This window comes from Mixophyes fleayi, chromosome 6, assembly GCF_038048845.1.
Source record: "Mixophyes fleayi isolate aMixFle1 chromosome 6, aMixFle1.hap1, whole genome shotgun sequence".
In the NCBI taxonomy this organism is placed as follows: domain Eukaryota; kingdom Metazoa; phylum Chordata; class Amphibia; order Anura; family Limnodynastidae; genus Mixophyes; species Mixophyes fleayi.
The window spans coordinates 141,625,997-141,641,121 of record NC_134407.1 but is presented as its reverse complement, the minus strand read 5'-3'; the positions used below and the strand labels follow the sequence as shown (position 1 = coordinate 141,641,121).

General features: G+C 42.6%; 2 protein-coding genes across 7 annotated transcripts in view; both read right to left on the bottom strand.

The window, feature by feature from the left end:
* The window catches only part of FNDC11 (fibronectin type III domain containing 11), a 42,807-nt gene extending 35,935 nt beyond the window's left edge, over positions 1 to 6,872 (bottom strand). The window contains exon 1 of the mRNA XM_075176611.1: positions 6,790 to 6,872. The gene's annotated coding sequence lies outside the window, so the exon portion shown is untranslated. The remainder of the gene's footprint in view (positions 1 to 6,789) is intronic.
* Positions 1 to 11,851, bottom strand: part of STK35 (serine/threonine kinase 35) — a 96,231-nt gene extending 84,380 nt beyond the window's left edge. For 3 of the 6 annotated variants that reach the window (XM_075176604.1, XM_075176607.1, XM_075176603.1), the window contains exons 1-2: positions 10,844 to 11,851; positions 6,790 to 7,526 (exon numbers count right to left, since the gene is read on the bottom strand). In XM_075176604.1, the coding sequence (XP_075032705.1) occupies positions 6,802 to 7,526; positions 10,844 to 11,321 (1,203 nt within the window). In that variant the 5' untranslated portion in view covers positions 11,322 to 11,851 and the 3' untranslated portion in view covers positions 6,790 to 6,801. Of the gene's footprint in view, positions 1 to 435; positions 489 to 3,024; positions 6,225 to 6,789; positions 7,527 to 10,843 lie in introns of those variants that run through there. The other 3 variants (XR_012677667.1, XM_075176606.1, XM_075176602.1) reach the window with 3 other exon arrangements.
* Positions 11,852 to 15,125: the final 3,274 nt, after the last annotated feature.

The window sequence follows — 15,125 nt, the reverse complement described above, 5'->3', positions numbered from 1 at the left end:
ATCAGCACAGGAAAAACTCTAGCTAACAGCACCCCATGGGTTCAGGAAATGGTCAGGCCTTCCAGTCCCAAGGATTAATCACATAGAAACATTCAATTATATGTTGTACACCACCATCAAAATACTCATATGCACTGGGAGACTGTAGCAGTCTCAAGTAGGAGTTGCAGTTTACATTAAGGCAATGGATTTCAAACTTTTTTCAGTTCAAGGCAACCATAGGGTCTCTGAAATTTTTTCAAGGCACCTCTAAGCCAAAATAATTACCAAGTAGCCCCCCCGACTTGCTTACCACTGGCCCTGGCCGAGGCACCCCTGTGAGATCTCCAAGGCACCCCAGTGAGCCTAGGTGCACCATTTGGGAACCACTGCATTAAGGGAATGTCACAAGGAAGGTGGTCTTGGCAACCCTAGTGTTCACGTGTATAGACCCACCTGAGCAGGGGAACATCTCCTGCTTGGAACGATTTGAAGCATCATGAGACCTGCTGAATCAGTGGACCAGACATGTTTTGATTGCACATGTACTTAGGACATCCCACAACAGCTCAAAGTTAAAATATAAAAAAAATAAGCCACAGAACATAAGGATTACAGAGTACAAAATGCTATTTAGTTTCTGCTGGTGTACAGAACAAATCAGCACACAGCTACATTACAGGATATTTCTGGGATAAGGAGGGGATTTGGGTAGAAGATTATCCAGGAAATAACTTCAAGAAAGTGATAAAATACAGAAATATTTGGGAACATGTGCCCATAGAGAACCTGCTTATGTCTAAATACAGGACATTAGCCCAAATGCAGCTGCTGTGCAGGTCCGGGAACAATATCCGTGCACATGTGATGTGCCCTAGGCAGACATTGCTCCACAGGTCTGAGGGGAGGGGGGGGGGGGGGGGGGGGGTGTATGGCACGTAGAGAAAAAGAATGAAAGACTAAACTCACTGAGATTCTACATATACTCAGTGTACAAGTCAACTTTGCTTTTAAAAATCAATGCAATTTCAATTCAGAACTACAGTTTCATGCAGCACTTATCAGAGAAAGCATCAGCACTGCCTTAATGACTGGGTGACCCATTTCTGAGCTGGCACATGTGACATGATAGAAAAAAAATAATTCTCAGCACGTGTAGAGGGGGCAACATGGTAGAGAGACACGTGAGGATTTAGGACAGGCAGTGCTGGGGACAAAGTGGGGAGGGGGTCAGTGTGAAGGAATGTGCAGAGATGGCAGCTCTCAGGAAGCATCTGTACACCAACAACTATGATCCACCACACATCCCCAAGGCAAGTTATATAAGCCACATTAGCAGAGCATGAATGGTCACAGATGAACTCCTAACTGAGTAGACGGAAATCCCTCACTGTTTCAGTAAGGTACTGAAAGATACTGTTACTTCCAATCTTACCCATCATGGTAACCCTTATTACAATAGTGGAAAGACCCTAGTGGCCAGGGTGACTGGACATGCCCATCTACCTTTGTTGCTCACTTTCTTCACTCTGCAAGTTGGGTGATGGCAACAGCAGAGCATATTCTAGGAACCCTGAGAGTAGTGACATGCACAGCATTATTGCAATTACTGTCCAGAGTCCTGGACACTGAAATAGCCCGACATGACAGAAGGAACGGAAATCTAGACCATACTGCATACGTCATAATCCCTCTTACCATGCCAGAGTGTTAGATTTAACTTTAGGAATTGTTATATGCTGGTCATTACAGAGGGTAAAGTCTGACTCAAATTGTTATAAACCATGTTGTCTTCTGCAGTTTGTCTTATGCACACAAGATCCACCCATTACTTCAAGGGGGTAAGTGATTTGATCAATGGAAGCCAAGATTTGCCCAGGAGATCAACACCACTCTAATGGAATATATTTTTGAAAGAGTAGGAGGAACTTGCAAATAGCTTTATAGCCCCCATGAATGGCTATTTCAGGCATCTAGCAACTGTTGTTTTTGATGTTCACTTACTCGGATGAAGCAGAGCTGTGTCCTTTGCCCAAATTTTTGGCCTTCAGCTATACCTGTAAGCATCTCTTCAGAGGTGAAAATAATCCCTTTTAGGGCCTGGATAAAAAGGCAGACACATTTTAGTCTAGTGGTGGAGGTTAGCTGAGAAGATTTGTCATAGAAAACTGCCTTTTTAAAGACATTGTTGAGTGAAAGTCCAAATATAAAGATATTTGCCTTCAAATGAGATTCCACAGTGCCTTGCTTTTGATGCCTCTCCTGTCCATGTATTTAACCAGACAGCTGCAAGGTAAGAGACCTTTATAAATACTGCTAGAATGGCTTTGTAATCGGATTCAAAGAAGTGTCTGCCATGAAGTCCACTGACTTCTAAACAAAATTAGAGATGCAGTATTTTCTAGGTTACATCATTAAAAGGACTTTCAAAACACAAGTATATAGGACTTCACAAGTTAAAGCAATATTGGGCTTTAAGGCTATAGCAGCTTCTAGAGTCTTGACTTTAGCATGGCAAGCCATGGAAGGGATAACTTTCTGGAGCATTAATAAAGTGATCTCTGGAGGAAAGGATTCAAGATCTCTGCTTCTTTCACAAGGAGATACTCATTGCTTTTGACAAAAGCTTGTGGTTTTTTTTTTATTCTTCCAGTTTTTTTCTCCCTCTTGTATAATCTGTGGCCTTTACCCTACATCAAAATATTGGACTTCCTTTCCTAATTCCACAGCGTTCCAATTTTGTTTACTTGACCAATCTCCTGCTTACATTGACAGTCAAGTTAAGGATGTATTTAATATAGGTAGGTATTCTACTTGTCATCCATCTTACAATCTTTAATTGTTGGATCTGCTTACCTGGTTTTTATGACACAAGAAGAAATACTAAATTATTCTGATTGCCAGACTGGCTAACTAGCGAAGATCATGAGAGCCCTTATTTAAATTTCAATCTCAGAGGAACAGCTGGGACTGGCTAAGATTCTATTGGAGCTGAAGTTCCCAATATTGCAAGTGTGTCTCATTGGCAGAGCAGGCTGGGATTGTAATGTTAAGGACAAACACCCCACCTGTACCCACGGTGTCACAGGAACAGTCAGACACCTGCAAGTTATCCCATCAAGTGGTGGGACCTCCTTGTAAATTTTACTAAACTCAATTGTAGAAAGGCAAATTGCTGATCTAAGACTGCCATAGACTGAATTTGTTGGCCAACTTGCCTGAAAAAGGAGCTCAGCATTGTGCCATATGTGGCCCTTAAGTCAGTCTTTCTGCACAGCAATACCCTAAAGAACCTGGTCAACTAAGAATCACATGGTACCCCTTGTGACCCAGTCATTTAGCCAAAATGTGGCCAGTTCACACATCAGAATGTTCATAATCCACTAGCTGAACCAAACATGACGACATGTTGAGCATATAACTGTTCAGGCTATAAAACATACCCCCCACCCACTCTTCTGCACATCTGCCACAGTACCTCACCCCTGCCATCAGTGATTGTGAACACTGCATCTGTAAAAGATTGGACTGTAAGTGATAAGTGCAGATCAGTGGAGGTTTGAAACCAGGGGACATGCTACATGGCCTGAACACCAGACCCCAGAGAAGTAACCTTTTATGACAAAGTTATAATTTGCTCATTACAACATACCAGAACATAGTTAACAGACCAGCATTTCAGTTCTGCCAATTATACCTACCTTGCGTTCTATCATAACACCAAACCTCCCCCATACAGTGCATTGACCAGGAACCATCTGATCAAATTCAAAGCATTAGGTGCTTACAGGCCAAGCACTGTGTAGGAGTGCAGCTCTAGCTGCAGGGGGAAGCCTTGTTCTCACCACTAGGATTTCTAGTGAATGCAAGCAAGTTACTATGACAGGATGGACCACCTATGCCACCCTGTCAGCTGCTAGGAACCGGCTGGGCTCACTTTGCCACCATTCCCTTTTGTTATCCCAAATTCGCCCTCTAACTGCAGTAGGAGGGGCTTACAAATGCTGCCACCACTTGACTCCTTACCGGCATCCAGTATCGGGTTTCTTCTGGGTACAGAAGCTGTTAGTGTACCCTGTTACTGGTGTACCTGGGCCGATACACCTGACCTCCTCTTATGGATCAGGGTTGCTGTGGATTGATCCCTCCTGGCCTATCACTCTGGCCAGAGCTGCTGGGTAGCAGGCAGAGCAGCAATACCAGAAAGCTGGGTCCAAACCGCAGAAACAGCCAGGAACGTATTAGAGTTAGGTCTAATCTGTAGGTCACAGGGATAGAGAAGTTTCCAAGCAGGTCTTTGAAGCAAGTGATGTTTATCTGCTCACCCTGGTTGAAGGGAGCAGGTCAGATGACACAAGAACAATTTTTAATACAAAACAGTGCTTTTCATGCAATTTTTGGACACAGATTCACAGGGTAAGCCAGTCTGAGCTATTTAGAATCAGGATGCAATGTGTTTACCCAAACATAGATTTACATGCAATGCCAAGCTAACAATATTTACACTTCCGTGATATTCTATAACTTTCCTGCATCTTCTTTTAGACACAGAATATCTAACAGCAAGTCTAATTAAACCTTCCTGTGCCTTCAGCTGCTGGACCCTCACACCAAAAGAACTAACATGAAATTAACATGGGTCCTATCTTCAGACAGTTGCAGAACACATTCACAAACAAGTCGATTTCCTACCAAAATACACAGAAGACTTCAACAAAGGCTTATTACATCAGGTATATACCTCAGAAATAATGTTTTTCCTCTAGCAACATTAAAACTACTTGAGGGATTAGTGTACAAACAGCCATCTCAATTTCTCTCCTCTCATTCCATTCTCGACTCTCTGCAATCAGCCCCCCCCCCCCCCCCCCAACATTCCACTGAAACTGCTCTCACAAAAGTGACCAATGATCTACTCACTGCAAAATCTAATGGTAATTCTGCCACACTCATTCTCCTACACCTCTGCTGCTGCTTTTGATACTGTTCACCCTTTTACACACCCTTCACTCCATTGGCCTTTGTGATAGTCCTTTCCTGGTTCACTTCCTACCTATCGAACCACTCCTTTAGGGCTTCTACCTCTGGCACATCCTCCCCTCCCACTATCTGTTCTTGGCCCTTTACTTTTTCTCATTGTGCACCTCTTCTCTTGGGGCACTAATTTGCTCATTCAGTCTCCAATTCCACCTCTATGCTGATGACACCCAAATCTATATTTCTTCCCCTGACCTCTCCTTCTATACCATCTTGTGTAACCAACTGTCTTGCTTCTATCTCCACATGGAAGTCCCAGCTCTACTTAAAGCTCAACATGTCCAAAACAGAACTTATCTTCGCTACTGCGAGAGTCACCACCTGCCCTCAAATCTCCCTCACTATTAATAACACCACAGTTTTCTCAGTCTTCCAAGCCCGCTGCCTTCGTGTTACAATTGACTCCATCCTCTGCTTTATTCCTCACATCCAGACTCTCCCCCAGTCGCGTCAGCTCCACCCTAAAAACATTGCCAGAATACGCCCTTTTCTTACTCAACATGCTACCAAAACTCGTATCCATTTGCTCATCTCCCGCCTTGACCATTATTACATCCTCCTGCTATCTGGCATTCCTGACACCCATATATCCACACTTCAATCCATCCTAAATGCTACTGCAAGACTGATCTTCCTCTCACTGCTCCACCACTTTGTAAATCCCTACACTGGCTCTGTGTCCTCCAGAATCAAATTACTCACCCTTGCCTACAAAGCCCTCAACAACACTACCCCTGCATACATCTCAAATCTCATATCAAAATACTCTCCCTTCCACCCTCTTAGATCTACTTCTGACCTGTACCTTGTCTCTGGTAACCTCTCACTCCCGCCTAAAAGACTTCTCCCATGCTGCTCCCCACTTATGGAATTCACTAAAACTCTCAGACTTTCCCACAGCCTTCAAATAGATGCTCTTTGAAAACCCATCTTTTTTTTTTGAGGTGACCTTATCCTCAAACACTATTCACACTAATGCACCCTCACAATTATCCCAATCTTCACTCTGAGCCACACTTGCTCCTCTTGTTTCAGCTGTGCCCTCTTCCACTTAGAATGTAAGCTCTCTATTAAGCCTAACCCCTCATCCTTCATACCTTTGTTTTCATGTCTTCATTCATTTTGCCAGCCTTTTCTGTTCTTGTTTTATAGCTGTCCTTGTCTTCCCTATTGAACGGTGCTGCAAAGCACTGTGGTGCCTTACAAATCTACAATAATAAATCTGTCTACAGTAATAGTGCACCTTACACAATTCTGTGCTTGAGTGTTGTCTGTTAATTCGTAACAATTACAAATGAACATGAGCGTACATGCATGGACAAAACACTTCCAATTAAAAAATAAGTAGATATTAAGACGTTTTAGGGACTTGGCAGAGCAAGGCTGGATAGATACTAGGAGACATCAATACACTCAGCCTTTGGCAGTTCTCTTGTCAATGGAAGCACATCTTCAAATACATTTTCTCTACCTGAACTAAAGGGGGGGTATTCACACAAAGGGACACAAATCTGATCATCAAGATGCATTGCTTTGTGCCATGGCAAATGGAAGGTGCCCAGAATTTGGGCAGAACACATTTAAAAATGTGTTATTTAATCTCAGCAACTCAAACAGACCTTTTGCCTCATCATTGCACCCAATTAGTTCCAGAAGAATGGGGTAGAAGTCTTATTCACAGTACAAGTTTTCTCATGCTTAAACATACCTCTTAAATCATGGTCAAGTTTCCCAGGGCACTAAGAAACCCCCACAAACAAGGCTCCCACTTACCAGAACTGTGCCTCAAGCAGCACATGTAACTTGGTCCATTCTTGTCTCTAGCTCAAATGCGTCTGGCCTATCCTGTGGATTAGCAGCCAGCATGTCCTTAAGTAGTTGCCGGATGCCCTCGGACATGGAAGTCCTGCGTTTCTGTGGGATGTGAAGTTCCATCTTTGGGTTCTCTAGCAGCGCTTCCCCTACGGGCACAATCTCGCTGCCCTGCTTAATGTAGGTCCCCAGAAGCTCCTTCTTGGTCTCTGCATCCACAAAAGTGATCCGCTCTATCATGGCCCAGATGATTATACCCAGAGCAAATATGTCAGCTTTTGCTGTGTAGTGTCCTTCCCACACCTCAGGAGCCATGTAAAAGTCTGAGCCACAAGCAGATGACAGCCAGTACTTATTGACATTCACAGTTCTGTTCTCATTGCTACCACCCCCAGTACTCTCCTTCCCCCGGGGAGCCAGTCCAGCGCAAACTTTGCTGAGGCCAAAGTCAGCCACTTTTAGCACTGGGGAGCCCGAGCGCTCTGTGATTAGAATGTTGTCAGGTTTTAGGTCCCGGTGAACAATCTGGTTTTTGTGCAGGAAAGCAATGGCACTGGTCAGCTGTAGCATGAAGCTTTTATTTGTAGCTGGGTCTGGGCGTCTGGACAAGACATACTGATTAAGATCACCCCCTTCACAAAACTCCATCACAAACCATAGATAACAAGCTTCTTCTGTGTAGCCCAAAATACGTTCTCCTACAAGGAAAGAAAAGATGCATTAGTAAACACAACAAGGCTTGTGTTTCTATAGGCCGAGCAGAGAACTTCAAGTCATACACGACAACCAGTTATAAATGTTTGCTTGTATTGCATTATATATAAATAAAGGTTATAATCTGATATAAGAGCCAATAAGAATGAGAAATGCAATAGCAAGGTCAATAGGATCATATCCATGAATACTTCCCTTTAGTTCTTACGGTTCATAGGTAAGAGATCTAGTATTAAATATTGAACCAGGAAACCAATAGCGAGACCTGCATAACTTATATTAAGAGAAAAACAAGACCACTTGGGATCCATATAACCTAAACATGTAGTAACTGAATATAGTAACTTATATAGTAACTGAAAAGATCATCATGCATACAGGCAATTGTGAGAAAGATCCACCAGTCAGCTGCTGAGGCATCAGAGATCTGCCTCTATGTGAAGTAGTGTAGTATACACAAATGTAATGTTAAATGCACTTTAAAAGTCCCTTACGCATACCACTCAAATTACCTAGGAGCACTTAATTTTACACATATGTTCTTCCGGAGTATTTGCAGGAGGAGTACTGTTGCAATAAGGACTGCACACTTCCATGGACCCAAAAATCACAAGTGCCTACCACCGATTTGGAGCCCAGTCAGGCAATTTAAACAAGTTTAGGTTAAATTTTAAAAAGTTTTAAAAGATCATACACTAGTATACCTTGTGTCCAGAGCCCCTCAAATTTGTTCACCAGTGACCAAATCATTAAGCCCAGTTAATCAACTGATTACTACAGTAGCAGATCACTTTTCCTGCCAGTCTTGATCTGCATTCTGATCTGGGATGCTTATCAGGACTGGCAGTTTTGGGTCCCTACACAACAAGCAACCCAAATTGCCGATTTCACTAGTAGTATAAAAGGGATCATACACAGACAATAAACTGTGGTACCTTGCCTAGCAGACGCCATGTACAAATAAGCTGGACAGACCCTTAGGGTAGCTTTTTCCATTTGGTAGAATGCCAAGTTTGCATCAAGTGTAGATACAGTAGGAAATAATTTTGGGGTGGTCATCCAGTTGTCAGACAGGTTTATATTTTGATCTCCCATGTACTATTTGTCACTATGCTGCTGCAGCTCAATGTTATGATGTGAACGTGCAGTGTGCAGGTACAAGTAGAGCACCCCTACCCACAGTCAGTGACGCCAAGCAGCAATATGGTGTATGATACCAGGGACAATCCCTCTACTTGGGAAAGATGTACAAAGCAGTTTGGGGGGAAAGGAATGAATTACAGAGAAGGTGGCAATAAGCATGCAGCTTGTCGTAATGGGCTTGGACAATCGTGCAGTGTTCTACAAAAATATACAATCTCTCCTTACCAATTCTCTGCAGTGCAGAGATAGGCATTTACAGATGTGTACAGTTCTTTTAACACAGATGTCCTGAGTAGAGACCTGCCAGTACATGAGATGATCATTAATTCCTAATGAATATTTGCCCAGAAGATTCCCACTGCAATGCTGCCTTGGAAAAAGGAGATTACAAAAGGAAACTATGCAACAGTAACATGTTATATGTTGTATATTCAATTATATGTTTATTGTGCAATTGTATATAGGCAACAGGCCAACTTTAAAGTTAATATTTTATTTTAATTGATTCCCATTTGCTATATGGAGCAAGTTTTTGCTATTATACAGAAGGCGATTTAAAGTAGTCAGCCAAGGATCATAGTCGGAATACCTAGCAGTCCTGCTACCACCTTATTTCACAGCAAACATAAGGGATTCGGGATGTTGTTATAACCATTTGTGTTACCCATAAACATTAACCAGGGAATGCTAACTCCCTAGGGTTCAAGCAACAATCCTCTAATAAAGGCCAATTATAGATAAGACTCAGCTGTTTCCAACAGCAGAGATATGACAGGCTGAATCAAATCATGAATGTACCAGCAAACTAGACATATGAAGCCATTCAACAGATGAGGGTTGATTTTTGCTATGAGGTGACAGATGTACAATTCATACCTTCTGTTCCATGTAGTAACGTGACTATGCTTGTAATAAAGCCTCTAGGGACATGGATAATATAGATGTTTACATATTTGACTGTTCTTGGGCAGTCACTGTAGAAAATAAACTACAGTAAACTGTTCACACTACAATGTACCCCTTTCATAAAGTTAAAGAGTAGGTCACCTACTGTGCTGATCAAAGATCAGACTGAGGATTAGATTTTGTCAAAACTCAATCTGAACAGCATGTATAAACTAAATAGACTAGTTTAACCTACAAAAGGATGTCAATGACCATACTGCCAGAGAAAGGATAATCCACTGCTGCCTTACACCCAACAAGTGAAAGGTCTTAGTGGCATAAAATGCTCTCGCAGGTCGTAACGAAACAAACAAACTAGAGCAACTGGTGACAGGATAACTTGGAGTAGTTTACCAATACAACTCTCTTTGCAAATCTTTGCAAATAATTCTCACATCCACCCACCAGGTTATGGAGAAAGTTAGACAATGTTATTCTGGTCTGTTTGATGCAGACACAATAAACAGGGGGCACCTTACAACCACCACAAGTAATGATAAATATACCACCTGTTCATCTCAAAGGTATTTTAAAAAGGATATTGTATGTATATTGGGCACAAGACACAACCATGCATGTGCAATACTTGAGTTTTCATAAGCAAAAGGGCTCTGTGACTACCAAGACAAATCCCATTCTTCAATTGCTACACTCCTTATATCCCTAACTCCAGAAGTTGTGCATCAACCTTATAAACAACTACAAGGGCTTCAGCCTGCAGTACCAACAGTCCCAAGTCTCCATCTCAGACATCAGCCAGTCACCTGCTGCAGCTTTCCCACTAGCCCAATATACTGACAGCTCCACAGGCTTTAGCACCTAATTACTGGCACCCTCACAGACTTCAGGCCCAGGCCTGCCTCCACGATCTTGCCGTCTGGTACATCCTGAAATCCAGTCTAAAGTCACCGATACCACTCAGTCCCTCACATCCACTGTTGGCACCTCCGAGAGTACATGCTCAGTACCCTACCTCAAGCTCTCACCCAGTGTCCCTGACCTCCTGTCTCCATTACTGGCTCTCCCCGTGTCCACTCTCAGGCCTGCACTACCTACAGCCCCGAGATCCATGCCTCACTCTCCGCCTAAAGGCCTCAAAGCACCAATTTGTGCAACACTCCCCATCCCAGGCCTGTGCAGAGCCCTGACTCTCCCCTCAGCCTGTGGCACTGACACACCCCCATCGGCCTGTACATTGCTGGCACCCCGATACCTTTGAGCGAGGTCTCCACCAGGCGCAGGTACAGCTGGCTGCTCTTGTTCCCGTGGCTCATCTTCTGGGCCAGGCCGTTCCTCTGCAGGACGCACTCCTCGAAGCGCACGATGTTGGGGTGGCGGCGGCGTAGGCTGGTCAGGGCCCAGAACTCGGACAGGGCCAGCTCCACGTTCTCTGGTGCGTCACAGCGGATCTTCTTCACCGCCACCCGAGAACCACTCTTCCGGGCAACGGCCTCGTACACCACTCCGTAACTGCCGCGTCCGATCTCCGACAACAAACTGTACCGGGGCCGTAAGTTACTGCAGGACAAACGAGGCCTGCTCACCTGCTCATCCTCTTTCTCCTCCGAGAGCTCTAGTCGGCGGCTCCCGTTCAAGGGCTGCACGTTGAGGGGGGCGGGGAGCCGCTCTCTCAGGGGCCGCACTCCAGGGCTGCGCCGGCGTTTTCTCTCAGGGCTCTTAGCGGTTTCCATGACGGCTCCGCAGGCCCGAAGCCCTCATCCCTCCTCTGCCGCTTTGACAGGTTGCTGTGTGCACGATAGGCTAGAACGCGTTGAGTAGCAACAGAAAATAGGCCTCATCTCCTCCCCAGGGCCGAGCTCTCAGCCGGCTCCTCACTCACTGAGAAATAACTGCCTGTGATAGAGTTACTATACAGAAGGTCGAACCATTTCAACAGTTCCACGGGGTGTGATACTGCAACTGAAATAATCTATAAAACCCGAGAGTTTACACAGCTCTATAGTCGTCTCCATTATAAATAATACTACTTTTACACCAAGCCGAAACCATAATCGACGTACTAAACACCTAAGTGTAGCTAGTATACCGTAAATACATAATCATCCTCCCCTATAAAGGTGGCAGATCCCAGAGCTCGCTGACTGTAAACACTGACTGTTGGAAGAAACCAGACGTTCCAGAAGGGGTGGTCTGGAGTCACATGTGGCGACAAAGAGTGCGCCCTTATTATCGGGTGTTCGTTGTTGTAAAGATGAGAACGAGACCCGTAGATAGTACCAGGGGAGGGCAGAGACAATTGCTTGTAAGCACGTGTAGGGGATGTCACGCTTCCCCTATTTATTACTTAATCTGGTCCATCAAATCACGTGACGAGAGTGTGCGGCCAATTGTGACAGGCTGAGTTCGTCCAGAGTTTGGTGATGTCGGGGGTCTGTCATTGATGACATAGCGTATAGCGTATGCTATAAAAATCACCCCAGAACTAACATAATGTTTAGTCTAGCCGTAAGTGCCGATCATCAGCTCTTGTGGAACTACAAGTATCAACTGCATGTGCTGCCAAGACACTTGGCAGTATCTGTAATCTGTATCTACAACTGGGAACCACAGAGTGCATACTACTGGTTTAGTCTAGAAAGGTGGGCCCAGTATTTAATTTGAAGAATTACCTATCGTCAGATAACCTAAATATTTTATTGGAAAACTTCAATATTGGGGATTCAAAACAATGTTGCACTGTGAATTGGCGGTACCACCCAATAACTAGGGCTGTGCGACAGGGGCGAACGCCCAGGGCGCAACAGTGAAGGGGGGCGCAATTTATGAATATTTTAGGTTAATTTGTTTAAAATTGAGGGCAAGGGGGGCGGCATTTGTCTTTCTCACCCCAGGCGCTAGAATTCTAAGTTTCGGCTCTGGTCCCACCTAAAACAGGTTGAACACCACGGGTATTGACACCTCTATCTAAACTATGAATTATATATGATTAAGTGATAAATAGATAATATATATTGGCAATCATAGCTTTTTACGGTAGCATAGAAACTGCTCCAAGGCAGTTATTTGGGATAATGGACAGACTGTCTCGGAAATATTCAAATAGAAATAATCTGTTATGGGGGCACTCTAAATATATCCACATTAATTAAAATGTATAATACTTTATTATGAATTTAAAATGATATCAACTAAGTATTTTAGTGAACTTTTAATGTAAAAATAATAGATTGAAAAAGGGAAAGATTGTGAATTGCAATCTATAACAATCTGTTTCCTTGGCAGAGTCAATGTGCTGTGATTTCAGTCTATTATTATAAGTTATATTACATTTTACTCTTTATAATTCCCATTGTTTAGTCACCCTTCTTTTAGTCAGAAGTATAATCTTTTGTAGATTATTACAAGGAAGTATAGTAGATCAATTTATAAGGAAATAAAGCCCTGTTATGTTTCTGTTTTCAAGTATATCATTTATTACTTTTTCATTAATGAGAATTTGTTCTCTTCCACTTGTATAGTTAAGACCTCAGTCCTCAATTGTTACATTTGATGCAAATGTCATTTTTAATGTAATTACTTTTGTGATTTGAGGTTTCTCACTGTTGCAAGTTATCATGGAATTGAGAGTCTATCAAGTTTTATCATATCACATTATGCTTTTGATTTTTGATTTTGTTTGTTCATAAAAGGACTAATGTAGTCAGATCTTATTTTATTGTCAATCAAGTTGTTATAGCAGCATACAGAGATTTAGCCTTACTGGTTTGTCAGTTTTTGTTGTTTGTACTAGAATACCAGATCCCTATGCATATTTATAAATATATAAATATGCATAGAGATCTAGTATTCTAGTACAAATACCAGATCCCTAGTGTTTCATTTATATTCCTGAATGAACACTGCTTTGTATCATTAAAATTCACTGACAACTTCTTTTTTGCTTTAGCGTGGTGTAGTGATATTTACACTCAAAAGAGAAGATAGGCGCTGTTCACTGACTTCTGCAGAACACCAATCAATTGAAATACAAATACTTTTTTTTTTTTTTTTTAAACAAGTGTTTATTAACGGTCAAAAAAGAATTAACAGTACAAAAGGATAAATGTTATATCAAACAGAATAGATTTAGTACATAGGCTAGTGAGGTAGAATTCTCCATGTCTCGGAGATAAGATAGCTCAGATTCTAAGGAATAAAGACCGGCATTTTTTTATTTTTTTTGTATAAAAGAGAAGAAAGAAAAGAAGAAGGAAGAAAAAGAAGAAGATAAGCGAGAAAATGAGAGGTGGAGGGGAAAAAGGAGGGGAGCAAGGGGAGTCCCTCCTGAGTCAGAGGCAATGAAAGGGGGGGAGGGGGGAGAAGGCTATGTAAGGGGAGGGGGTACGATTAGGAGAAGGGGGAGCGGTATTGAAAATGAGACATCCAGGGGTCCCAAATCTTCTTAAAAGATTTGGCTGTGTTTCGTATAATGCTAGTCATGTATTCCATCTTATACTTGTGCCAAACCCTATTAGTTACAGCGGAGAATGAAGGGGGGGCAGCCTGTTTCCTATCTATGGCGATTTGACATGTGGCTGCTGAAATAATGTGACGAGCAAGTTTATTTTGGTGTCTAGTGGCCGTGGGGAACCCGAGGGGTAGAAGGAAAAATTTAGGATCAAAAGGTAAGGGGGTTTGAATTAACATTTCTATCAAAGGGAATCAGTTTAGGGCAGTCCCACTATATATGTAAGAAAGAGCCCACGCCAGAGCATAGACGCCAACATCTGTCAGAGGAATCGGGCAGTATCTTTTGTAGTCGAGTAGGGACATAATACCATCGGTAGAGGAGTTTGTAGATGTTTTCCTTTATCCGAACGCATATTGAGCTGGAGGCAGCATTGCCCGGATTTCTGACCACTCCTCATAATCAAGAGGAGAGCCCAGGTCATGTTCCCATGACATCTCATGAGGGTCCCGAGAAGGAGAAGAGGTAGTTAGTTCAGAGTAGATATTAGAAATAAGACCTGACGTCGATGCCTGGCGCAGACATAATGTTTGTAATACAAATACTTTTAATAGTAATTATCTTTAAAATAACATGCAATTACTACATAAACACATACAAATAGATAGATAAATCCACCTCCTAAATCAGCATATAGGGTAAAGTCTGTGTGATTTTGATAATATGAATATTATAAATTAATACTGGGGGTGCACTCCCCAGAAGATAATCACAAACACTGTCCAAGGAAGAAAAACTGAATCCAGGCCAAAATGTTCGATTAAACAGACTGATAAATATAATCCAAGTAAAGAAGTATGGAATTGAGATGATATATAGCTCAACAGATCCTTAGCCACTTGAAATAAGTCAGTATAGGGCTTTATACGCTGAGATCCTATTTACTAATGCACGCCATAGCAAGAGCACGTTTAAATTGATCCTCTTCAGTTTTGATGACAATATGAGCAAATAAAGAAGAAAAATCATTCATAGTCATCCTTCCGATTCCTGTAGAGGATTTAATATTCGTATTGAATCAGCTGTC